General features: G+C 34.2%; 3 protein-coding genes across 6 annotated transcripts; 1 reads left to right on the forward strand and 2 right to left on the reverse strand.

Moving 5' to 3' along the window:
- Positions 1-91: 91 nt before the first annotated feature.
- On the reverse strand, positions 92-12,363 carry LOC125071204 (AT-rich interactive domain-containing protein 4A-like). Of its 4 annotated transcripts, none has more exons than XM_047681323.1 (26): positions 12,227-12,363; positions 11,916-11,973; positions 11,727-11,837; positions 11,217-11,373; positions 10,890-11,055; positions 10,385-10,603; positions 10,084-10,246; positions 9,672-9,809; positions 9,356-9,483; positions 9,054-9,243; positions 8,720-8,877; positions 8,316-8,569; positions 8,083-8,167; positions 7,693-7,809; positions 7,435-7,537; positions 7,052-7,195; positions 6,357-6,399; positions 6,172-6,267; positions 4,200-6,066; positions 3,724-3,935; positions 3,373-3,597; positions 2,810-2,978; positions 2,061-2,164; positions 1,728-1,865; positions 948-1,088; positions 92-361 (listed from the first exon to the last, which is right to left on the reverse strand). In XM_047681323.1, the coding sequence occupies exons 2-26, from the start codon at positions 11,916-11,918 to the stop codon at positions 330-332; spliced, it is 5,163 nt and encodes a 1,720-aa protein (XP_047537279.1). In that variant the 5' UTR covers positions 11,919-11,973; positions 12,227-12,363; the 3' UTR covers positions 92-329. The 4 variants fall into 4 exon arrangements, with proteins under 4 accessions (XP_047537279.1, XP_047537280.1, XP_047537277.1 ...); XM_047681324.1 differs by having other exon boundaries at positions 3,373-3,579; positions 6,172-6,279; XM_047681321.1 differs by having other exon boundaries at positions 6,172-6,279.
- Positions 12,364-12,856: 493 nt separating this feature from the next.
- LOC125071206 (E3 ubiquitin-protein ligase synoviolin) lies at positions 12,857-19,893 on the forward strand. Its single transcript, XM_047681325.1, has 11 exons — positions 12,857-13,154; positions 13,367-13,459; positions 13,777-13,929; positions 14,828-15,022; positions 16,013-16,197; positions 17,179-17,321; positions 17,978-18,235; positions 18,668-18,789; positions 18,910-19,028; positions 19,287-19,442; positions 19,691-19,893. The coding sequence occupies exons 1-11, from the start codon at positions 13,020-13,022 to the stop codon at positions 19,758-19,760; spliced, it is 1,629 nt and encodes a 542-aa protein (XP_047537281.1). The 5' UTR covers positions 12,857-13,019; the 3' UTR covers positions 19,761-19,893.
- Positions 19,894-19,988: 95 nt separating this feature from the next.
- LOC125071207 (39S ribosomal protein L37, mitochondrial) lies at positions 19,989-23,187 on the reverse strand. The gene is made up of 5 exons (XM_047681327.1): positions 22,894-23,187; positions 22,064-22,411; positions 21,460-21,749; positions 20,360-20,529; positions 19,989-20,284 (listed from the first exon to the last, which is right to left on the reverse strand). Exons 1-5 carry the CDS (start codon positions 23,070-23,072, stop codon positions 20,036-20,038), a joined length of 1,236 nt encoding a protein of 411 aa, XP_047537283.1. The 5' UTR covers positions 23,073-23,187; the 3' UTR covers positions 19,989-20,035.
- Between the last annotated feature and the right edge of the window lie 553 nt (positions 23,188-23,740).

Below are 23,740 nucleotides of genomic sequence, written 5' to 3' on the forward strand. Positions count from 1 at the left end.
CTATTGATTTTATAATTTATAAATCTTAACTAACTTCAAATTATTATATAATCTTAGAATTTAAATGCACTAAGTATATATTTTACGCGCACTTCACTATTTTTTTATAAATATAATAAAATTGTTCTTTCACTTGTTTATATTTAATGTTGGTATTTAAATTTAAATAGCTGTTAATGTTTTTATTGTACATGTTTCAACACTATACAGTTTGTAACGTTATTCGTAACGAATGTTAACGTCTATTCTACAACGAATAAACTCAGATCATCCATATTGGATCTAACCAGAGATCAAATCCGCATCCCGCAGATTTACATTAATCTCCATCACGAACAAGCAGCTTTGGCTGCTTTGATAGCTAAAACAAAAAATATTTTTTAATTAAAATTTTTAAACAGTAAAATTAATCAATACATGAAATTAAGTATGTTTTAATTATTAGGAAGATCTTAATTTAGTACAAGTCAAAATAAAGAAACAACTCTAAATTAATATAACATCAATGCTCAAGATTTAAAAAATCTATAGCCTATTCCAATAAAAGAATAAGGAAATAGCTCCTATTATCAAATCAATCATTATTCCTTATATTATGAATGTATCTTTATTTAAAAATAATACTATTCCACTTAACTACTTATATTTAATTTTACATACAAAGATCCCATAACAGCTTTCTCGAGGTTTGAATGATTATGTATTAAAATGGCGTTTAAAATGTCGTAACTTTGACGATATTTAAAATGTAATGGTAAATTATAGGATTAATGAAATTATAGTCTCTACTAGAGTAAAAACCATCATAGTATTTATAGTTCGATGTTCGTATAAATATGATAATGGTTTTTACTTTAGTGTAAGGGGTCACAAAACAGAACGAAAATTTTGGGGAACTTTGCTGTCAATATTAAGACATCAATATTACAATTACAAAAAAAGTTTACCCTCTCGTTCCTTGCGTCGCAGTTTTTTACGTCGTCGATCTATGGCAGCCAGTTCAGCCTTCACAGAGTGGTATGCTTTGCGTAGATCAGCCAGCCGCGACGTCAACACATTTATACGAGTTTGACAATCCCAGGAAGGGTCTATAATTAAGTAATTATATTAAAAATGCTTAGAAATGTATGTATAGTCTATTTTAACTAGAACAGGAATAAAGACCAATAATCAATATTTGGCATCCGATTGACGATATATTGCTTGTCGAGAGCCTGAATAATCAATCATATGCATGGATTCGTTAAGTTTATTGATTTGAAAAGTAAGGTGGGTTAATTAATAACTGTTTTAGTTCATAACGTAGCAGAGCTAGTAGTAAACTGAGACCAATATGGTTAAAATTTTTTTTGGGTTAAGTTTAGTTTATCTTTACTGCTACTTTGATCGGAATTAGCTGTTGTGAAATTTGCGTTAATGAACCATTTTATTTAATCAAAAGAAAAGTTACATCTCGGGATCGTACCTCTCTCTAAAGTAATAAAGAAATATTGCAAATGCATAAATCACTAGCTATTATTACAGAAAACGGCGAGTTTAAAAGCGTTTTTTCTCAAATCTTGTAATAATGTTATATATTAAGTATTGCGATATTAAATTACAAACCAGGTAATGTAACATCTACTATGGGTTTTATTCCTACAAATATAATAATACAATAGTAATAGCAAATATTTATCAAATATAATATTTAATAATCAATAAATAGAATATATGTTGTGACTCACCGAGGTCGACGTAGAAGTTGTACTTGAGCGCGTGGGGCGCGTGCGGCGCGTGCGGCTCGTCGGTGTCGCGGCGGGCGCGGCGCGCGCGCGTGCGGCCCGCGCCCGACGACTCCGACGCCTTGCGCGAGCGGGCGCTGCCTGCGGATCGACAGCCGATTTGTTAATGTCTATTGTTGTCTATTGTGTCTTTTGTTGAATTAATTCAGATTTTATTAAATATATTATTCATCCATACGCACGATTGTTGTGTTAGTATGTTTGAGTCATGTTAATGAATAAATCAGGTTCAAATTATGTTTTTCAGATAAACAATAAATTGATGATAAGACATACCATGTGGCTTGTCGATATCGAGGGCACAAACATCTTGTGCGTGATTGTCTTCTTCATCTTCCTTTCTATCCGAAGGACTGTCTCTTTCTGATATTCGCCTCTCTCTGAAAATAAATTAAATATGATAAATTATCAAATACAAAATGAGTTAATATTATTTTACTAACTTAAACTAACCAAGTTTTACCAGTTTACTTCCTGACAGACAGTCGCGAAGGGAGAGAATAAGCCCAGACTCATACGCATTAAGTTAGACAACTGACAGACGTTGATACTGTTTTATTTAAGAAGAACAATGAGTGTAATCTATATCAGGGCTGTCCAGTGTCCAATCCAGATACTTTCCTGGACCAGTAAAAATTACTACATTTACTGGATGGAAACAAAGGTACTCTCAATTTTTGGTAAAAAATATGGGAATTAAAAATACAAAGATATAATTTCCTAATCTTTTAAAATCTACTTAAATTCAATAATTTGTCAGTGTATTTCAGGTGGTCAAAAAAGTTGCATCATTCAAAACAATTTATCTACTATCTACACACGCGATATTGGCGTTTGCGGTAAACAAAAAAAAATGTTGGGTCGGCCCTGCTTTGGACCGCCCTGTTCAGTATTATATATGACGTTATTTGTGAGTTTAATTTTCTTAAGAAAATGAAACATTGAAATTCAGAAGGATTAAAAGAGAAACTTGCAGGCTAAAATTTCTAGTCAATAGATACTACATAAATAAGTTATAATACTACCTATGCGGCGAGAGGTCGAGGCTGCTGTCGGGTGTGGTGGGCGGCGTGTTGTCGAGCAGCGCGCGGCGACGCGACCAGTCGTCGTCCCCCGCACCGCCCGCCGCCCCCGCGCCCCCCGCGCGGCCCTCTCCCGCCTCTGCCGCCCCCGCTGACCCGCGACGTTCCTCCGCTGTGCAATTGTTAAAAAACATACTTTAGTCGAGGCGAAGTACAAGCACGCTGGAATTTTAGTTTAAAAGCCACTATAGGTCTATCGACCTGAATTTCCATATTAGGAGAGGCGCTGCTAGTGATAATATGCTTACTTATTAATGTCGGGTCATCCACTGAAGCAGCTTGACGGCATAAGCTTACTTAAAACGTATCTTTTCGCCTGGACATTTACTACATGAACGGGAGTTTACTTTCTTACTAAACATATTCGTGGCATATAAATACCGGTTCGTCATGAATTATATCATGTTTTAATGAATATTTATATTTTCGAATTTTGGAATGATTAGCAAAGAAATCAGATTTATTCAGAGAAGGTGGCGCGGACGTTACGATAAAATGGAACTTACTCTTATGGTTATGCGTGTTGTGCGAGTGCGAGTGCGAGTGCGAGTGCGCGTGCTGCGGCGCGCAGGCGAAGGGCAGGTGGTGCGCGCGCGCGGGCGGCGCGGGCTCGGCGTCGGGCGCCGGCGAGCCGGGGATGGTCTCCTCGCACAGCAGTAGCGACACGCAGCCGTCGTCCTCCGCGCCCGCAGTGCTCACGCGCACCCCGCCCGCTACCACAACGTTGGCGCCTAGGTATTGCTTTGCTTTAGTGGTCCGATGTTGCGGTCATCGATATAGACATTTTTATGATTTTACGTTAAACTAATTATTCAAATTCAACAGTTGTAAAATGTAACTCATTAAATATAACTCACTGTGTTTTCGTTCATTCTTACAAGCGTCTTCGAGCATGAGCAGCGATTCCCCGGCGCTCCATTCTCCCGGAGATTTCCCGGCATGTAAAGCTCTCGCCGCGGCAGTTTGAGTCCTCCCAGCAATGACGGCCACGGTTGTACCATTACTGCTACCTCCACTGTTACCGCTCCCACTGCCCCACTCGTCCACGGCCAATTTGTCAATTATCAACCTTTATTGTTTAAAACGATCGAGTTTAGGTTGCTTTTTATCAACACGTTAATTATATACTAAATCAAATGAATAATATAGAACTAATATAAAATTTAAGATACAGGCGGCACGTATTATACACGAAAGGATTATAGAAGGAAGTATTAACCTTGTTGAGATTAAGTTAAGTATTAACGTTAATGATAGTCCTAATTAATATTGAACAACGTACTGTAGAATTATTTAAGTAAATATATTTTTTACATGTAAATATATTTCATACCTTCTGTCGGAATCATCAGAATCACTCGATTCGCTGCGATCTTCCGGCGGGAAAGGTGGTAGGGGAATGCTGGCCGCTACTACAGACTGATTGATTTGACTGGATAGCTTCTGTATAGTATCGCTTAAAACTTTGTTTTTCCCGGGAGCACTAAGTGGCAAATCAGCTACACTTTTTCTCCTTTCTAATATATTTAATGGGCTCTGTAGCCTCGGTGGCGTTGGTTCTTTAGGTTTCACTTTCTTAACGTCTGATATATCACGTTTCACATCCGTTAAATTAGAAGGTTCCCCAAATATGGAGTCGATAGCTTCGGCTGGACTATAACGTCGGACGGGGTCGAGTTTAGTCAAAGGTTTCAGTAGTTCAGGTATACTCGAAGGGCGTTTTATTTCCACTGTTGTAGGTGACAATTTATCATCAGTCTTAATATCTTTCTTTGGCGTTTCCGGCCGATCTTCTACGGGCGGCGGGGACATAGACAATCTCTTAGCACTATTGATGGCTTTAAGTAGTTTTTCAGCAATTTTTGGCCCCTCTGATTGTAATAAAAATGCAGGGGGTGGTTCAGGTAAAACATCGATTCGGGCGGGACTGTCGGGCTCTGATTTATCTTCTTCCGTATCGATTAGAGGACTAGAAGGTGGCTCCATTTTTGATATAGTCATATCAGGAGCGGGGTCTAATTTTTCGATTCTTATTTTTGGAGGCTCTTTATCTTTGGGTTCTACATTTGGAAGCGGAATAGCCATAATGTTTTCTTGAATTGCTTTTTCATTAATTTCGCACTGAACTATTTTCTCGTCTTTAATAATTTGCTCATCCTTTTCTACTTCAATATCTTTGGTGGTGACGGTAGCCACAGGAGGAATTAAAATGGGAGGTTCTGATTTTATCTTTGGAGGAGGAGTGGAAGGAGGTTCCGGTATGGATTCCAAGGGAGGTATTTCTTTGAGAATAGCTATTGCATCATTAACTTCTTTAGTCAAATCAGGATTTTTTGGTTCTTCTTTTACTGGTTCTGGAGATTTTTCTTTTTCTATAGCTTGCAAAATTGGACTTGGTTCCCTTTTCTCCTCTTTTATTACTTCCTCGGGCTCATCTTCAGATGATTGTTCATCATCAGCTGGACTATCCGGTGAATCGTCTATTAGCTGTCGAAGTTTCGAAACCTTACTTTTTTTCGAATATGTCTCTTGATTTTTAGCTGGTGTAAATCCTTCGAATATTGGCCCAGAACTGCCTTCACCCGGAAGGGAGTCGTCATCGAGAGAGAACAGCCCGTCTTTAGAGTCATCTTCAGGACTTTGTCTACCTGGTATATCTCGAGTTGACCCAAAATCCCTGAACGGCGAAAGAGATGGAGATCTAAAAGAGGATGGTCGTGGTCTTAATGGATCTTCAGATATTTCTTCGCTTAATGATTTGGATAAGGTTGACGTATACTTGCTTGGAGAAATGTCATCGAATATACGATGAGTTCTTTTCTTTTTTTCGTCATGCAGTTCCAACTCAAAGGGTTCTGGCTCTTTAAATTCATAGACATCCTCTGGTTGTTTATCAGGTCGTGAGGGTTCAGATGGTTGGCTAGTGGAAAGTGCAGGACTCATAATAGCGTCTTTTTGCGTAATTTCTGTTTTAATAGTTTCATCTGCTTCTTGTTTTACTGAATGTAATCCTTTGAGTTCTGATCTAATTTCATTTAGGTCGTAATCGCGGCCTTGATGCTGATGTCCACTGACAGCTGTGCGAGGCTTCTTAGCTGGAGAAGTCGCTAACGGTGTAGATACAGTCCTTACTGGTCGTTTTCTTGGTTTACTCGAGCTGCTGCTGTCACTTGACTTTTGATCTTTCGATCTAGATGGATCTGAACAAACAAGAATAATTTTAAGTTGTATAATGGTTAAACTAAAAAATCAAGTACACCAAACCATAAAATAAATACCAAAAAAAAAACATAACAGATGCTTACTTTTAACATTTGATTTATCATCGGACTTTTTAGGTGGTCTTTTAACACTTGTGTCACTATCAGAGTCACTATCGGTGTCGGATCGGGCTGAAGACTCTGAAATCAGCACTAATAATAGCAATATCGCTTTAGAATTATCGCTATTAAATTTAAGTAGCAAAATTACAAAATGAATTAAAAAATACCTTCTGTTCTTTTGCTCCTGACTCGTCTATTTAAATTCGTCATCTGTAACAAATTATTTTTTATTATTTTGCAGTTCTGAGTTGTAAAAGAACTCAGCTCTGTAAGTATATTAAAAAAATGGTTCGTTTTAGTTATGGATAGTAAAACTGACTAATGTAAATATTACAATTGTATGATAATAGTACAATTAAGATTAGATTTTTTCTGTCATGTTTTGAACTCGAAAAATATATTCTACTATACGTTATTCTTATAGCCTTACTGTAGTTTCTGAATTACCCTTCGAAAACAGTTCTATTTTAAGAAAAACCCATCTTTTTTAATAAAGTAACCGGATTTTATTATGGTAAAAAGCGGTTAAAAGGCTTAGTTTGGCTAGTATGGTAAAAACCGGGTTTTAGTATGGTAAAAAGCGTTTAGATTGTGTTGCTGGTTTTCTGGTAATTAAACCAAAGGCACTTGAAATTGTCATAGCATTTTTCGTATAACTATGTCCGAACGACATAGTTATACCAAAAAAAAACAAAAAAAAAGATAAATAATGCTAGGATGTTTCAAATGTTATGACAGTTTCAAGTGCCTTTGGTTTAATTACCAGAAAACCAGCAACACAATCTAAATTTTAAATTTGTATTACTATAATTGTCTAATAAAATTTGTTGCACTTCGGTGTAATGGATTACTGAATATAGACCTTCTTGTTGCGCGCCTCGTGCTGCGTGACGTTGAGCGCGATGCGCTCGGGCTTGATCCACTCGTCGTAGCGCGTGTTCCAGCCCGTGTAGTGCACGCGCAGCCCGTCCGCCGACACCTCGATCACCTTCGCCTCGTACGTCACCTCCACGTTCAAAAGTATCCATTTAATAAGCATAGCCTTGTAACGAGCGTATTCTGAGCTTTTATAAACTAGATGTAAGTCGACGTCGAACGCGGGGTGCTTGTACGTCATACGTCGACTTTTTTCATTTAGAACAAAACACAAACAAGTAATAATACCACTTAATCTATAGAAAACTTTTTACTAAATCTATGAGAAAATTTAACAATTTTAGAAGGCAATCAAAGGTGAATATTTACCTTTGACTCTGATTGTGTGGGTCCGTAGTACACCTTTAACTTATCGCCTACTTGAGCTTCCACATTGGCTCCTCCGGAACGTGTCGATTCATTCATCGACGGCCTGTGAATAATAAACATAATGCTATAGAAATGTGATATTTGCTCACATATAATAATTTATTATCGTATAATTATAAACCGTATATTCCTCATAAGCTTAATTTTTTTTGCTAAAGATAAGATAAGACTTTTTTATAAATATATAATATCTTTTACTCTGTAGTCTTTCTTTTCCGAGGTCTCTTGCTACTGTTCGATGCGATGGTGTTGCCGCTACTCGCAGAATTGGCGCTTTGACTTCTACGGCTTTGCATTTTCTTTGTTAGTCCACACCTACAAAGAGAGGAAATAGTGAGCTAGGCATGGACTTTGTGAGACTCCTTGCTAGCATTTCACTGACGGCAGGCGTGCGCAGCGCTTGCAGAGCGAATGAGTCTACGTCGAATATTATTATCGTTATTTCAAGCTTTTAAAAATAATTCTTAACCGAAAAAAAACACCATTTAAGGAAAAGGTTTGGTCTAATACATAAAAATAACTTATTTTATCAAATTATAGGAGACTCAGAAAAAGTGTATCTCTATAACAAATCGTTGTTCGTGTTACCTCGATGCTCGCCCAGAACTGTCACTGTCGGTGGAGACGTTGGGCCGACGCGACGGGCGCCTGATGCTGCTCGAACCTTCACTTACTGGAAAATCTTCAGGTTAATTCAATTCAATTTCAGCAGTGTTAAGTACAAAGAATTCTAACAAAGGTTTTGGCTTAAATAATTTTATTTTATAATAAAAAGTGAAACAAATTGATTCCTTTTAAAATAAGAAATGTTTAAAACATACATTTAGAAGACAAAGTTTTTCTCTTAGGTGTGCGCTTCTCATGGGACTCCATCTTAACAGGAGGCAAGCTACGAGTTTTGGACTGTGAGCGCGGCTTGATGACTCCTTTTTCTTCACTCGTGGTTGAGCTCTTGTCTTTATCCCTTTCTTTTTCCTTTTCTTTTTCTTTCTCCTTCTCCTTTTCTTTTTCCTTTTCCTTCTCCTTCTCCTTTTCTTTTTCCTTTTCCTTATCTTTCTCCTTCTCTTTGTCAACTCTATAAAAGGTACATGATATTTATTTTAAAGGTGTTTCATTTTTACAGCATAATATTTAGTTATTTGTACAATTACATAAATATCACAAAAAGATATATAGGATTAGAATATCTGAAATCTAGCAAGATATAATTCTGGTGAATTCTTACTTTGGAGTGGTAATAATGAGGGGCTGGTTGTCAGCGCTGTCATCCTCGTCGCTCGCGCGCGGCTTCTCTTTTTTCTCTATCTTCTCTATTTTTTCTTCCTTTTCACTCTTATCGCTCTTTTCTGTTTCACTCTTATCAGAATCTTTGTCTTTTAAACGCTGTAATCAAAAAAAATATATTAAAAACAACAGTGCACTTAAAAGCGCGATCATCACATACGTCAATATTTTTTGTGGAGAATATTTCGAAGCATTTTTAAAGTATGCTCTATATCAAACGTTTCTAATTCACAACATTGCAATCTGAGGAGTGGAGTGGAGGGGGGTGATTTTACCGGCGCGGGCGGGGTGGGCGTGCAGGGCGCGGCGGGCGGCGCGGGCGAGGCGGCGGCGCCGGCGGCGGGCGGCAGCTTGTCGCGGTCGCGGATGAGCGAGCGGCCGGCGGGCGGCGTGCGCGCGCCGCGCGGGTGCGCCACCAGCGTCACGCCCAGCTTGCGGTAGAAGTCCTCGAAGCTGTGCAGGAATCTGTGCAACATTTGATCAAATTTATTTTTTACAGTATATTGGATGCCAAAACTTTTCATTAGCGTCTCGCTTTTAATTATTGTTGGTAAATGTGATATAAGTTGCTACTCACTTTTTGTAAGCCTGTTTGCACAGATTGGTGATACTTGTTGTGACAGGGTGGAATCCCATTTTATCTGCTATTGTCTTCCATTGATTTTGGTTTGTTACTCTATTGTAACCACCTAATTTTTGAACAACCTGAGAAATAAATATAATCTTTTTAAACATGGATTACATTTAAGAAATTATTATTAAACTCTTAATATTACATTAAACTAGATATTCTTATGCAATTTTACAATACTGAACATTTTTATAAGATTTAGAAAAAATCAGTAGTAAGTCATTCCACCAAAAAGTTTTATATACATTTATACTACACTTACTCTAAACAGCCGATACAAATCAATGTCTCTGTTGGCGATGGTTGGGTTACGATTGAGTGGAGTGCCTCGATCGTCCATAAACTTGTACAGTTGTGCCACAAAATGGTCCTTTTCTTCACGCGGTTCATCATCAGAACTCTGTTTAACAATATTTAAGTTTCAATATAAATTTAAGCAAAATAATTCAAGATTTTTATAATTAATCATTTCATTTATTTGTTACCTTTCAATAAGTCTACATATAGTATTATAATTAAAATTCATGTTAAAAGTCATGGAAACAAGATGGATAGTAAAATTATGTCTATTAAAAAAACAACAGTATTCTGTAATACTAATTACTTATAATTATTTAATATTCAAATGGCAATATTCTTATATCAATAATCTTAATCTCGGTATGAATACTCACGTCGTCGGAGGTATTGCGCGGCTCGTTGAAGAGCGCGTCGCGGTCCCAGTGCGGCGGCAGTACGGCGTGGTTGAGGTACTGCAGCGCCGCCTCCACGCCCGACCATTCCAGTGGCGCAGAGCCTTTCCGGAACTCACGCGCCTCCTTCTTAGGGACTGTGTAACTGAAATTTTATAATTGAATGAACGATACAATGAAATTCATTAAAATATTAGTTCTTATATATTAAGTATATTCATTAAATCCAATTTTGCAAAAACCAATTGTTAGTTTTGTATAAAAAATTCAAACTTCAACATACTATCTGCCATCTTTGAAGGATCTCACAAGATAGTCTTCTTTAACTTTGATCTGTGCAGTTGGTGCTACTACTAGTGCAGGGAAGGCGGGCTGATGAGGCCTGCGTCGTTCCGCACCGCTTGCCGCTTCTACTAGCACCACACGTCCGACGTGAGGCTCACGTTCCGCGCTGTCTGCTTTCATGCGGCGAGTGGTTCCTTCGCCCTCACTTTCTTCGGATCTGTTGTAAATAACAAATAATTTTTATGTATAATTATTAGTAAGCCTAGGAAAATCCTAGTTCTAATATTACTCAATTATTTTGATTCCATTAAATAATATAATCTAGTCTTTACCCCACAAATACATATCATTAAAACATCACCATACATCAAGGTATCAAATTAAGTGTGTTGAATGTTATCTTGCACACAATGAATTAAGGGAGAACTTTAGAATACTAGATTTAATATGTTTTAGTACATATTAATATTCTATTTGCAATCATTTTACATATAATAACTTACTGTGCCCTTCCTCTACGTCCTCTTCTGCCAGCTATAACTGGTGTTGAAAAATGCTCTGGATGTGTTAATGGTAATTGATCTAATGTTTCACTTTCATTAAAATGTCGCCCACTTTTCAAGCATAATGCGGAACGTCGTAATGTAGTTATGTCGCCATCGTCAAACACTAAAAAATTAATCATACATTCCCATTACTCATAAATAATATATAAAATCTACAGATCTTTGAGTTTATGTAAGTAAAGAGCTTTAATCTTATTTTCTATGAATGAAAAACCTTTGAACATTAATGATTTATAAATAAATTGTATTATCTCTAGTACTCACCAACAGTGTACTGGCTACAGTCCTGTATCTTTGTAATAACAGCTTCCATTGCTTCTTTTTTAGGGTCCTGTTTTACCTCCACTGTGCTGCCCACCCTTAAAGTACCCTTGATGACATCATCATTCACTGTTGTTATACCACCTGCTTTTAATGTCACCTAAAACATAATTAGAATTAAAAGCATCATGATACTATATTTTATAATGTTACAGATGTTTTATTTACATATATGTAAATAAAATTTATATAATAAAAAATGATTAGTAATGGTTTTCATCATAATCACATCAATTTCTTATTTTATTAATGATTAAAATGATTTATTATATTCCAAATATAATTAGTTGTAGTATCTAATATTTTATAAATAACTTAACTACTAAAACCTAAAAAATCAAATCCATATTGATTCTATAAAAAAAACAAGCCTTTTCCTTTTTCAATTTGGACTTCTCAATATTTACCAACTATTCCATATTTAATACAATAATGAAACATATGTTCTCTTACCTTACATTTAATGTTACGAACAACTTTCTTAATCTTGGCCTCACAGAATGCTCCTTTATATTTGGCACTCACATCAGTACCCACTGGTAAAAATGGGGGATCATCACCTTGCTTGTATGGAAATAAACACATTATAAGAAACATTTTCTAGTGAAATGTAAAATTTACAACTAGTCAAATCTTACTTACCATTCTGAGCTAATTTACAATAATCTTAATTCCTGTTTATTAAACTATTTAAAAAAACCTGAAAAAGAGGAATATCACCGTGAAATTTGCTGATGAATCGTAATTACTTTCTGAACGTAATAGCAATTAATATCGGTAATATCTATCCTTATGTATGAACATATACTATAAGCGCTTTAGTAGGATTGAAATGGTATTAGGCCTTATTTTGTGTTGTAACTAAAATTTTAGAGCATATCCAAAGTGAATGCGCGGTATTAATGAGTTTGTGACAAAACATTGTAAGGTTTTGTTGGCGAAATTATATTTACCAGAATTAAACACATCTATATTAACACTACAATAATATTCATTGTAATAACTAAATACAATAAACACTGTTTAGTTCTTGTAATACAACAATAAGAGCACCATTTTCGTTTCCGAAATGAAAATGACAAGAAGATTGAAGTTGTCGACACTGCTGCCAACACCTAGACATCAGAATGTTTTACACTTTTTTAATTTCACATAAAAAATATGTGTGAACTAAATTTCATAATTTTATAATATTTTATGTAAAAATATACTTAATAAGAAATTTTATTACTTAATAAAAATATTTTTGTTTCTAGGTCTAAATACGTCCAAAAACTAGTTATGGAATAAATCCAAAAATATTGAGTCTAAACGTTAAAATGTCCCTTAAGCCTCAATAATAATATTTCATATTTGAAGCTACAAAAATATTTTAAGTTGCACGGTAACCATATGATATCAAATCTGAATCTTAATTGTATGCTTGTTTACTCATTAAATTATAATTACTATTGACATCATAAAATTTTTAGAGATTTACAAAATTATAAAGTTTTGCAATCATGATAACATAGTGAATATCCGAATCTTTTTGTTTTTAAAGAATATCTGTGAAAATTAAATTGACACAACACAAATGAACATTGAACACGTCAAAATTAGTTTTTTGTTCCAACGAGTGATATGATATGATGTTTTGAAAATGAATTTGTTGATAGTTGTGCGACTTCAGAGTGCTTAAATAATTTATCAGTTTATTTAATAATAAAATTTAGTGTATGGACGTGTAGTGCTTAGTTAATTTCAATGAAGATGAAGGCTGTAGTAGCGACTGTAATCAGTCTAGCACTAACGACTGTGGTAATAGGCAATGCCTATTACCAGAAGAAACAGTTTTATCCATCAGTAGTTTACCTTACTAACTCAAATCCTAGCATGGCTGTAAGTAATTAAAATTTTGACTGGTATTTTATGAAGCTTTAAAGTTCGTTTTTGATGTTGCGAAATAAATTATTTTATATCATACTTTATTATGAAAAATTTGTGTTTTAACGTATATAGTATTTATCATTGTAGCATTTTTGTGTTTTCAAAATTATATGTTTATAATATAATAGTATACAAAATAAATTGTGGCATTTTTATTATTGCAGGTCATGTATTTGCAGGCCTTTATACTGGTATTATTGGTAGGTAAAATATTAAGAAAGATCTTCTTTGGCCAACTACGTCCAGCTGAATTTGAGGTAATAATTATTATTATATTCATTAAGACTGTATATTATTATATTAATTAATGTAGTGCAGTTCCTATGCTCAAATATAAATTATTTGTAAAGGTATCAAATCAATTTTATTTGTGTCAAGTCTTTTGTCTTGACTATTGTGTGAAAACATTGTAATAATAAACATTGTTAATCATAGATATAAATATAGTCGGCCATTTAATTTTAACTTATTAGAATGTCCTACCAAAGTCTTACTAGAATGTTTTTGATTAAGTTTTTGTGTTGTAATGATATTTTATTTATGTAATTAATTTGTAATTAAATATGGATTTTAGCACCTCATTGAGAGATCCTGGTTTGCAATAACGGAGACATGTCTGGCTTTTACGGTGTTCCGAGATGATTTCAATCCTAAATTCATAGCACTATTCACACTTTTGCTATTCTTGAAGGCATTCCATTGGCTTGCTGAAGATAGGGTTGATTATGTAAGTAATAATTTTAATTATTTTACATTTATTTTAATGAATTGATAATTTCAATGTATTGCATAACAGAAGCAATAAGAATGTTTTTGAATTATTAAATGGAATGGTAATACATGGGATACACATCACTGCAATCATATTAGTATTTTATTGTACTCAGAGCTTTTATTCCAATAATTTAAAAAGGGCTTTTGTCTTAAAAAGTAAATGGAAAAGCAAATGGGAATAGTATTGTGTTGTTTTTACTATACTGTGTCGGGCATTATTACTTACTAAGGCACCTTAGACAATAATTCTTTTGCATTGGAGACCAATATCTTATATATTGCATTTTCAGCTATAGAGTTCCTCAGGCACTATATTATTTTTGTTTGCCAGGAAAAAGAACTCCATATGGTGACCAAATGTAGCTTAAACCAGTCATCAGATTGTTATAATCTGAAATACAGGTTTTTTTAACTGACGCTTTACTGAAAAATAACATTTAATATAATTTTAAATAAATCATTCTATTTTGGTTGTCTCAAGGAGTTTGATATATACTTTATAATAAGTATGAAAGATTAAATGCTGAAGTTTTCCAGTTACTGAGTATTGAGATGACTCTGACAATTGGTACTTACTGGCGCAATGTTTATAGTGTTAATACAAGGAATATACAAAGTTCTTTGAGAATTCAGCATAGTGTCAATATCGAAACATAGGGATGGGTGCTAGATAACCAAGTTCTGTTCTGTTCTGTTCTGTTCTGTTCTGTTCTGTGATTGTATAGTTTAAATTACTGACTCATAAGAAGGCAGCATAGATTGGATCCTCTAATCTTTGCAGAAAACTACACAGCGTATAGCAATAACTATAAAGGAACCTATGTTTTATAATAGATATTTATTTTTTTTAGATGGAAAGGAGTCCCGTGATTGGATGGTTGTTCCATATCAGAATTCTGAGCCTGTTGATGCTCTTGGCACAAGCTGATTTGTATTTCATCCACCATGCATATGCATTCACGGCCACGAAAGGCCCTTCAGTGCAATTGGTCTTTGGATTTGAATACAGCATATTAATAATAATGATCGTGAATATATTGATAAAGGTAATTTTATTTTTTAATAGTCTATATGAGTAATGTAATCATTTAATAATCAAGGATTCTTTATTAATAAGAAAATTGTTCATGGAACTTTCAATATTAACAATATTCAATTGTTATTGTTATTAATTTATTATTAATAGTTATTGAATTTGTATAGATATAGTTTATCTTTTCATTAAGGCTATGGTTGTACACATCTTAGCTGGACACCTACAGGCGACGTTACTTTCGACGAAATGTAGATAATTACTCGTTCGCTAAAACCCTACAACCTAAACAGTAAACAATTATGAACTTTCATCATCATATATATTGAGTCATCAATAGAAATTGCTTTAAAACGTGACTTGATGTCTATTTAGATAATTATCAGTTCAACTTAATATTACTTCATAACAATCATACTACAGTTTAAATTAAAAAAAAAAAACATGTAAAAAATAAAATTACAACACAGTCCACCTGTACTTCTTGGGATTTAAATCTAAATGTTATATATATACATACAGTACTATATATACAGTATGGAGGTCAGAGTTACATTACATGTGACTTAATATTTCAAAATGAGGGTTTATATGTTTGTGACACCCTAATATATATTGTACCGCCAAAAAGTAATACTTTTAATTAAGTATTGTCGTGTTCAATTTAAGGGGTGAGTGAGTCAGTTGGTATAGGGGTCATAACATCTTAGTAAGTTGCTGGCGCATTGACGATAGGAGAGATGATTAATTATTCTCACAAAGCTTATTTTTATCTGTATGTAGATAATCTCTAGATACAGATAAAAATTAACGCAAATTAAAAATTGTTAGATGCTTCCTGTCGTAATTTGTTGGTCTGTAATAAATATATTGTCTTGTAATATAGAAGTATAGTCTCTTACAAGCATATTTAATTTCTTTAAATAATAATCATATTTAACATATGTAGTATAATTTGTTACTGAGAAAAATATAGCCATTTATTATTATTGATGTTGTCCAGTATCTACTGCACGCAATTGACTCTCGCTGGGAGGCGCCATGGGAGAGCAAGGCCGCAGTGCTGCTCTACACGGAGCTGGCCATCAACTTCCTCAAAGTGCTTCTCTACGTCGGCTTCGTAGCTGTCATGGTCCGAATCTACACGTTGCCCTTGTTTGCTTTCCGACCTATGTATGAAACTATGAGGTACTTATATAAACAAATATTTATTTACTTTAAGTGTTGATAAATATACTAATTGCACGAATAACGGACATGATGTCAAAATTCCACATTTTACTTAAATTTCCCATCATGATGTAAGTATTTCCCAGAATTTGATTCATCTTAATAACACTCAATGGCGGAACTAGTGTGGTGTAAGCATATTTGTGTTTTTTTTGTCAATAAATTCCTGGTAAATAATGTTATTTATCAAAAACTCATTGATGCGGTTTTTATTTACATTAAAATCGGACCTTAGACTATTTTGAGTATTTTTTGCTAGACAGATTTTTTTCGTAGGAAAAAACGTTATATTTATATTATTTTTGAATTAGTATATATTGCCGTTTTGCAAGAACAATTAATTTTAAGCGAGAGGGTTAAAAGCACAGCAAAAGAAATTTCTAGATTGTATAAAATCATTTTGACCGTTTTAGCGTTTAGAGTGTCTGTCAGCATCGTATTTTTTAACACACATCGAAAACGTCCTGTGTTCGAAACGTGTTTTCTCAGAATTGTAACTGCGACGTTTAGTTAGTGATGCGTGATCTATGCACGGGACAATAACCGCTGCCAAAAGTATATATGTATCTGTCTATATTTATACTGATAAGGTTAAGATGTCTTTGTTTGTCCCGTTTGCGTTATTTTTCCTATATTATTGAAAGCTATTAAATTGAAACTTTATAAAATTAAGTCAGGTTTTTTTCTCCCGTTTTCCTCAGAGCTCGTTAACAATTTCCCAATCAATATTTGATTTTTACTTCTATCGATCAGCAAATGTAATCCTTATGTACTGAACAAATAAAACTTTTTCCAACGGTTACCAAGTTTTTGCATTAGTCGAGATATTGACTAACCTCTACTCGAAAGTTAGCTATGCTTTAGTCAAAAGGGTATCAAGCTCTTCAGTTTTGTCGAGTATTAAGTAGTGTAATCTAATTATCTTTATATTAACCGCAGGAGTTTCAAGAAGGCTTACAATGACGTGGTTCTGTCTCGACGCGCGATTCGCAATATGAACACCCTGTACCCGGACGCCACGGCTGCGGAGCTGGCGGCCGCGGACAACGAGTGTATTATCTGTCGCGAGGAGATGCACAGCGGTGAGACAAACGACCTTCAACTTTACCTCTACATGTTTAGTCTCGTTGAACTTGCTATGACTACATTTTCATGAAAATTATCAGACATTGTGAATGTTGATGTAGCTACTGCTAAGGACCTATTTTAATTGAAGTTATTAATACAATCTTAAGTTAATTGTGTATAGTGTGGTATAGTGAAGACATTTTTTTGACTTGTTAATATTTGCATTGTCAAAATAAAAAAAAAGGTTTAAAAATTTTTGGTTCTTGCCGTCTGATTCGTCGGTCTATTGAGGCGGTGCGGTCACCGTGCCAGAAAAAATACGTAAAGCCGAAGCTTGAATTCTTCTTTTTCTTTTCCATACGCATAATATCTTAAGCTGGATAAATAAAATACATTTTCGCTATACCAATGAGCTGTCGCATGTCATTTCTCTTGCCATAAAGTTTCTAGGGTTAAGTTTTCTTACCATACAATAAGTTACGCATAAACATATACCTCTAATTTAGTTAGTTTTAACATAGACTGTACATATAATTTAATTTGTTATTTTGTTCAGATTTCTAAACTTGATCAACTTGAAAATTATTTAAAAACTATCCTGGTGAACGAATGTGTTACGGCGAACATGTGTACTTGGTACTTAACATGATACGCAATTTTGTCTCAACAGGCGCAAAGAAGCTGCCGTGCAATCATATATTCCACGCGGCGTGTCTTCGGCTCTGGTTCCAACGGCAGCAGACGTGCCCAACGTGCCGCCTCAACGTGCTGCGAGCGCCCGCGCCGGAGCCCGCCAACGCCAACGCGCAGGCGCCGCCCAACGCGCCCCACGCGCCCAACGCCAACGCCAACGCCAACGTGCCGCACGCGCCGCCGCCGCCCAGCGCCGCGCCCGTGCCGCCGCCCTTCCCCAACATGCCGCCCCCACGTAACTACGTTTTTTAATCTATTTAACTCGCTGTTTGTTTACGTTAAATCTTGCTACCTGACTCAGAACTGCTTCCTCTTATTCCACAGAGTTGAAATTTGACTTTTTATTTGACATGTAATTTTGTGTACTATAAATACATACTTTGGTATATTCAAATTATAGTATGACTTGTTTTTCAAATTGATTTTTATGATTAAATGATTATAAGTGCACTCAAGGCCACACTTATAATTTCGCAATCGTGCAAATTTGTGTGCCACTTTATCAATCAATCAATGAAGGTATCACGCGTCGTAACGCGTTATTTAGGCAAAGCATAAAAGGAATTATATTTGTATTTCAGTGAAAGTTTTTAGGGCCGTTTATTTTTAGTTGTTGATGTTTTCTACTATAAACGGTGAAATTTAAAATGGTATCGCGACCCCACAGCTATGATGGGCTGGGGCCTGCCGCCGCCGCCGCCGCGCCCCGCCGCGCTCGCCAGCCTCAGCGCCGACGAGCTGCGCCGCCTCGAGGGCACCGAGCGGCGGAACGTGGAGGCCCGCCTGCAGGTACACGAGACTAGCTCCGCGGACACGCCGCACCAGTCCCTCCAGGGGCCATAATTAAATGAAATCAATTGTGTCTACTTGTGAGTTAAGCAAAACAGATAATATATATATTTTTTATAGTTGCTCCGTGAAATTCAAGCTATGCTAGACGCGTCGGTGCTCCTCATGCAACAATACTCCAACGTCGTTGCTAACTTGCCCTTAAATTGTAATACTGTCGCCACACAAACTGATTTAAAGTAAGTACGAATAACATATAGTATATACTATATATATATATATAAATATTATTACTGTGTATAACAGTTGCGAATTTAAAACTTTTAGCTTACAACAAATTGTGAATCTAAATTTTATGAACAACATTATTAAATCTAGAGTAGGAGAAGAGAAACTACGAGAGACTCCTCCTAGGTGGCTCTCATCAAAAAACCCTCTGATCACATATTATTATATTATAATACTTAGCAAAAATGATATATTAATCTTATTAACAGCCGGACGGAGCCATCTCCGGAGGCTTCTGTTAAAGTGAAGACTGAACCAGATGTGGTACCCACCACTTCAACATACAAGCCAACCCCGGGACCTTCAACGAGCAGGGACGATTTCACAACGGACGATGCTGATACAACAAGTCCTGATTCCTTTAGGTGAGAATTAACTAGGTTACTTTGTTGTATGTGAGAAAAATGTAATTTTTTTATGTTTTATGGAATTTATCAAAGAAAAAAAAACACTAAGAGGCTGTGAAAATATTTATCTTTTTGTGTAGTATCACTTTTTTATAACTACATATTATCTTTAACTATTATATAATGCGTGCGTGTGTGTGTGTACTCTACGAATATTTTTATACCGCACAAATTATATTTATCTGTTTCATCTTGATATCTTGCAGAGATAGCATCGATGCGGATGCGGAAGAGCTTAGAAGACGTCGATTACAGAAATTCACTACAGAGAAATGAGACCTTGCATAAATATAAACCTTTTGTGTTTGACTTACCTAACTTGCTATTAATATTTAATGTACAAAGTGTTTTGGTATGTGCAAGCATTGTGTATTCTAATCAGAAATAAATGTATTTGTGCTCTTGTAAATATATTGTTATATATACATGAATACATTTAAAGAATATATTTTTCTCTTATTAGAATCTATTGATTTTAGTTAGTCAGTAAAATAAAATTTTGGTAAAAATCTATTTATTACTAAATTATTATTCTTAACATTTGCATTTTTTTAACAATTATAAAAAGCGTTGATATAACCATATACTTTCGGGTTATAGTTTTCTAAAACAGGTATAGCACTTAAGTATCGGCAGGAGTCGTACAACTTAAGGTCATTTTTGCAATACCATACATTCTTGGTGCCTTCGGTACCATCCAAATTAAGTGTGTTTAACTCCAACACTCCAAAATGAAAACGCTGGCCATCTGTTTGAATGCAATTTAAGTGTATTGGGTCGGGTAGGTCTTTTACATCCTCCTGTAATAAATACAAAGATATATAGCACCAAAATACAATACTTTTCAAAAACAAAAGAAAAAATATTTTATTTACCCCATATAATTGTTTTGCATATGCTGTGGCTACTGTAAATGCATGAGTAAGGGAACGTCCCAGTATTTGTGTTGGTGTGACAGGTGTCTCGAAAATATTGTTCACTTCTGTGCTGTTGAAATGGAGCCATGTAGTGTGTGGATGCTTTTTGATTATACTTGATCGCACAGCTGAAACAAAGCATTAAAAAAATATTATCAGAGGGAAGGAAGAAAGGCTAAAGTGTCAACTGGTACTTCTGCGAAATTAGGTTTACTAATTAAACTTTAAGCCTCATTTACCCAAACGTGTCATTTTGGCATAGAAAACATGATTTTATAATATAGTGCCATAGATAACTTTATAGTCTGGTTTAAATATTTAATAATTGTTGCAATTGTAAGGTTGTATCTTTAATTGAAATATATAATGTCATATACGCTTTTGTGGAAGTACACACATAATTATAAGGAATGAACTTTTTCACACGATCGGCAGTCTATAAACACCCAATATTTACCTTCCGCCAACACTTCAATGAGTATATTTTAGAGTAGTATTTTTATAAATAATCATTAATTATGAACTCTTAGAACTTACGAGTAACTAAAAACTTGAAATAAAAATATAAGTAAGGAACCAAGAGTTTTGACTTAAAAATCAATCCTAGTGTTCTATCCTGGATTGTAGGCAATAGTGCAGATTTATTAAATTCCTGTATCCTATATGGCTAAGTGAGGATTTAGTGCAGTAGTTAATGCACTGTCAATAAATAGGTACATATAAAATCACTAATATTAACAATTTTGAACACTCCACTGACATCAACCATCTTATAACTATTTTTTATTATTATTAATTTTATGTTTTTTACATGTTTTTTTATTTTATATTTTATTTTGTATCAAGATTTTGAGTAGACAAATTGGGACAGAAAATGTGCAACTAAATTATTCTTTTCTTCTAAAATTTACTAGGTACTATGAATTAATGGGGAGTGAACATTTTTGCTGTATGGTGAAATAAGCTGAAATTCCTTAACAAATTAATCAATCAATCAATCATAAATTATGAATGCATATCAAAACTTATTCAAAGTATAAATAATATAAAACACTTACGATATTTGCTACTTTCTGAGTAAAAGTGTTCTGGAGGTAATGTTACTGTGTGCTTCACTGGATACAAATCAGGTATTTCAATAAATGGTATATTAGATTCATTCAAGTCATGTTTCAAGGGCTTATTGCTTGTGACCAGGATGTTAGACATTTCTTGAAACTGTATTAAATCATCTTCTTTATCAAATACACTTAGACTTTCAACATCATTTAGTACATATTTGTTTTGAGTCACTTCTGCATCATTACTTTTTTCAACCAATTGAAGCAACTTGTTTGTTAAATTTAAGCTAAAAATAATTCAATTAATTATATTATATTATTCAATTAAATAACAAATAATTTATTTCAGAAGCATTGGAATTATAATGTTATGATATTAAATAAATGACTAAATTTATTTATAATTCAGAAATTTTGTTGCTTACTCAGATACAAATCACCAAAATATTTTGGAAAATTAATTCAAAAATAAATCAAAAAATGTTGAAAACTTAAGTGTTTGTGAAATTTAAAGTTTGAACTAGCAACACTCATGTGCATATACTTAAATACTCATATTATTTATTCACACAGTAATATTAATTTAAAAGCATATACTTACTTTCTTCGTCTATCGGAAATACCCAATATTCTTGAAAAGTTATAGGCTGGTCTTACAGGATCTTTTTTTTTTGGTAATTTTTTTTGTTCACAATCAAAAACATTTGCATTCAATATTGCCTGTTTAACTCCTCTGTGGATAGCTTTTGGAGCTGGTAACTCTGCAAGCTCCTCAATTCTTTGAGGCAACACATCTTCAGCTATTATAGTCTTTGTAAGTACTTGCGCTTGAGAGATACCTTCCAAAAGCACATTGGATTTCTTAAGAGTGTAACAGGGTCTCTCTTTAAAATCTGGATGATTTTCATCTTGTGGAAGAGGACGTTCATAAGGACCTACAATTTTAATTCTGTAATAAACAAATAAATGTAAATATTATATGATATAGTTTTATTTAAAGGTTTTAGTTTAACTTTTAAAATTATATTATCTAAAATATAAATGTGCCTAACATTTATATTTTCTATAGATTAAGCATATGCCAATAAGAAATATGGAAATTGGTTGATTTGCAGCAGCAAATTTTGAAAGGTATTGTTTAGAATATATATGAGTATGTCCACTATGATTTTTATATAAGTTCTAGCTTGCTTGTATATTAGGTTGTAATAGCTAATATACAAGCTAATGTAAATATTTGCATAACTTACATATTTTTAATTTAATTATATCATGTTTTAGTAAGAACTACTGGCAATGTTGTTTCAAACTTCTATTATCTAATATATTATATGTGTTTTAAATCAGTTCAACTTAGCAACACAATATTTATTAACTATTTTCATGTAATTATAACCTCTTTTTTACCGATAATAGTAACACCGAATTTACCGTTCTTTTGGCTCTTGTTTTTCTTTTACGAATTCTAAAGCATCTTCAAAAGGAATTCCTTTTTGTTTTAAGCTATCTTCAACACCAGTATCAATTGGCACGCGTTTGCCTTGGACCATCCAATGTTTTTTAAACATAAAACCAATATGTTGTCTATGTAATACTTGCGACAACTTCATCGTTATATTTTTGTTTTACTCCAATTTAAGTTAACGGAACAGGTGAAATGTATTTTATACTTAGTTATTAAAAAAAAATTACATCACAATCTATACAGTATACACTTAATTATTTGACAATTGTTTGACAGCTGTCAATATTTGTGTTTCATTATGCGCATAGTCTCAGCATTCTCATGAACGATATTCGAATAGCATTTCCTAACGAAGAGTAGCTTGTGGGTGTTTTTTATTTTATTACTAGGTTTCCTCATTTCCTCTCTCCCTCTTTGGTCCCGTCTAGGATAATTATTACAACCCCGTGCTCGTCCTAAAAGTCCATCCTTATTATTAGACTGATTTTTTAATTCTCCAATCTCTCCTATCCTGAATTAAGGTTTTAGACAAATCCTCAGACAATCCCTTCCACAGCCTTTAAAGCTCAGGTCTATAATCCACCAATTATGACATATATTGGTCTTATTAAATTCCAAATTCGAAGTTTAAAAGAATGTTTCCATCAAAACTGGTCAAACGCCTTATAGTACAGTCAAATTACAAAATAAAAAAACATGAACGAACACAGTTTGGGGATTATTAATTCGATATCTCGAGAATTATCAGTGTTAGGCAAAAAATTGTAGAAACTTTTTATCTTCTAAATAGAATTTATTAACTTTTTTATTTGA

Source organism: Vanessa atalanta, chromosome 18, assembly GCF_905147765.1.
Source record: "Vanessa atalanta chromosome 18, ilVanAtal1.2, whole genome shotgun sequence".
Classification (NCBI taxonomy): Eukaryota; Metazoa; Arthropoda; class Insecta; order Lepidoptera; family Nymphalidae; genus Vanessa; species Vanessa atalanta.

Coding starts and splice junctions, on each gene's coding strand:
- LOC125071204 (XM_047681321.1), bottom strand. Junction 9,244..9,355: donor TGCAAACAGGCTTACAAAAA/GTGAGTAGCAAC, acceptor AATGTTGCACAG/ATTCCTGCACAGCTTCGAGG. Junction 2,979..3,372: donor CAACACGCATAACCATAAGA/GTAAGTTCCATT, acceptor ACAATTGCACAG/CGGAGGAACGTCGCGGGTCA.
- LOC125071206 (XM_047681325.1), top strand. CDS start 13,020: ATGAAGATGAAGGCTGTAGTAGCGACTGTAATCAGTCTAGCACTAACG. Junction 13,460..13,776: donor TACGTCCAGCTGAATTTGAG/GTAATAATTATT, acceptor TATGGATTTTAG/CACCTCATTGAGAGATCCTG. Junction 18,236..18,667: donor CCCCAACATGCCGCCCCCAC/GTAACTACGTTT, acceptor GCGACCCCACAG/CTATGATGGGCTGGGGCCTG.
- LOC125071207 (XM_047681327.1), bottom strand. CDS start 23,072: ATGAAGTTGTCGCAAGTATTACATAGACAACATATTGGTTTTATGTTT. Junction 22,412..22,893: donor AAACAAGAGCCAAAAGAACG/GTAAATTCGGTG, acceptor TGTTTATTACAG/AATTAAAATTGTAGGTCCTT. Junction 21,750..22,063: donor ATTTCCGATAGACGAAGAAA/GTAAGTATATGC, acceptor AATTATTTTTAG/CTTAAATTTAACAAACAAGT.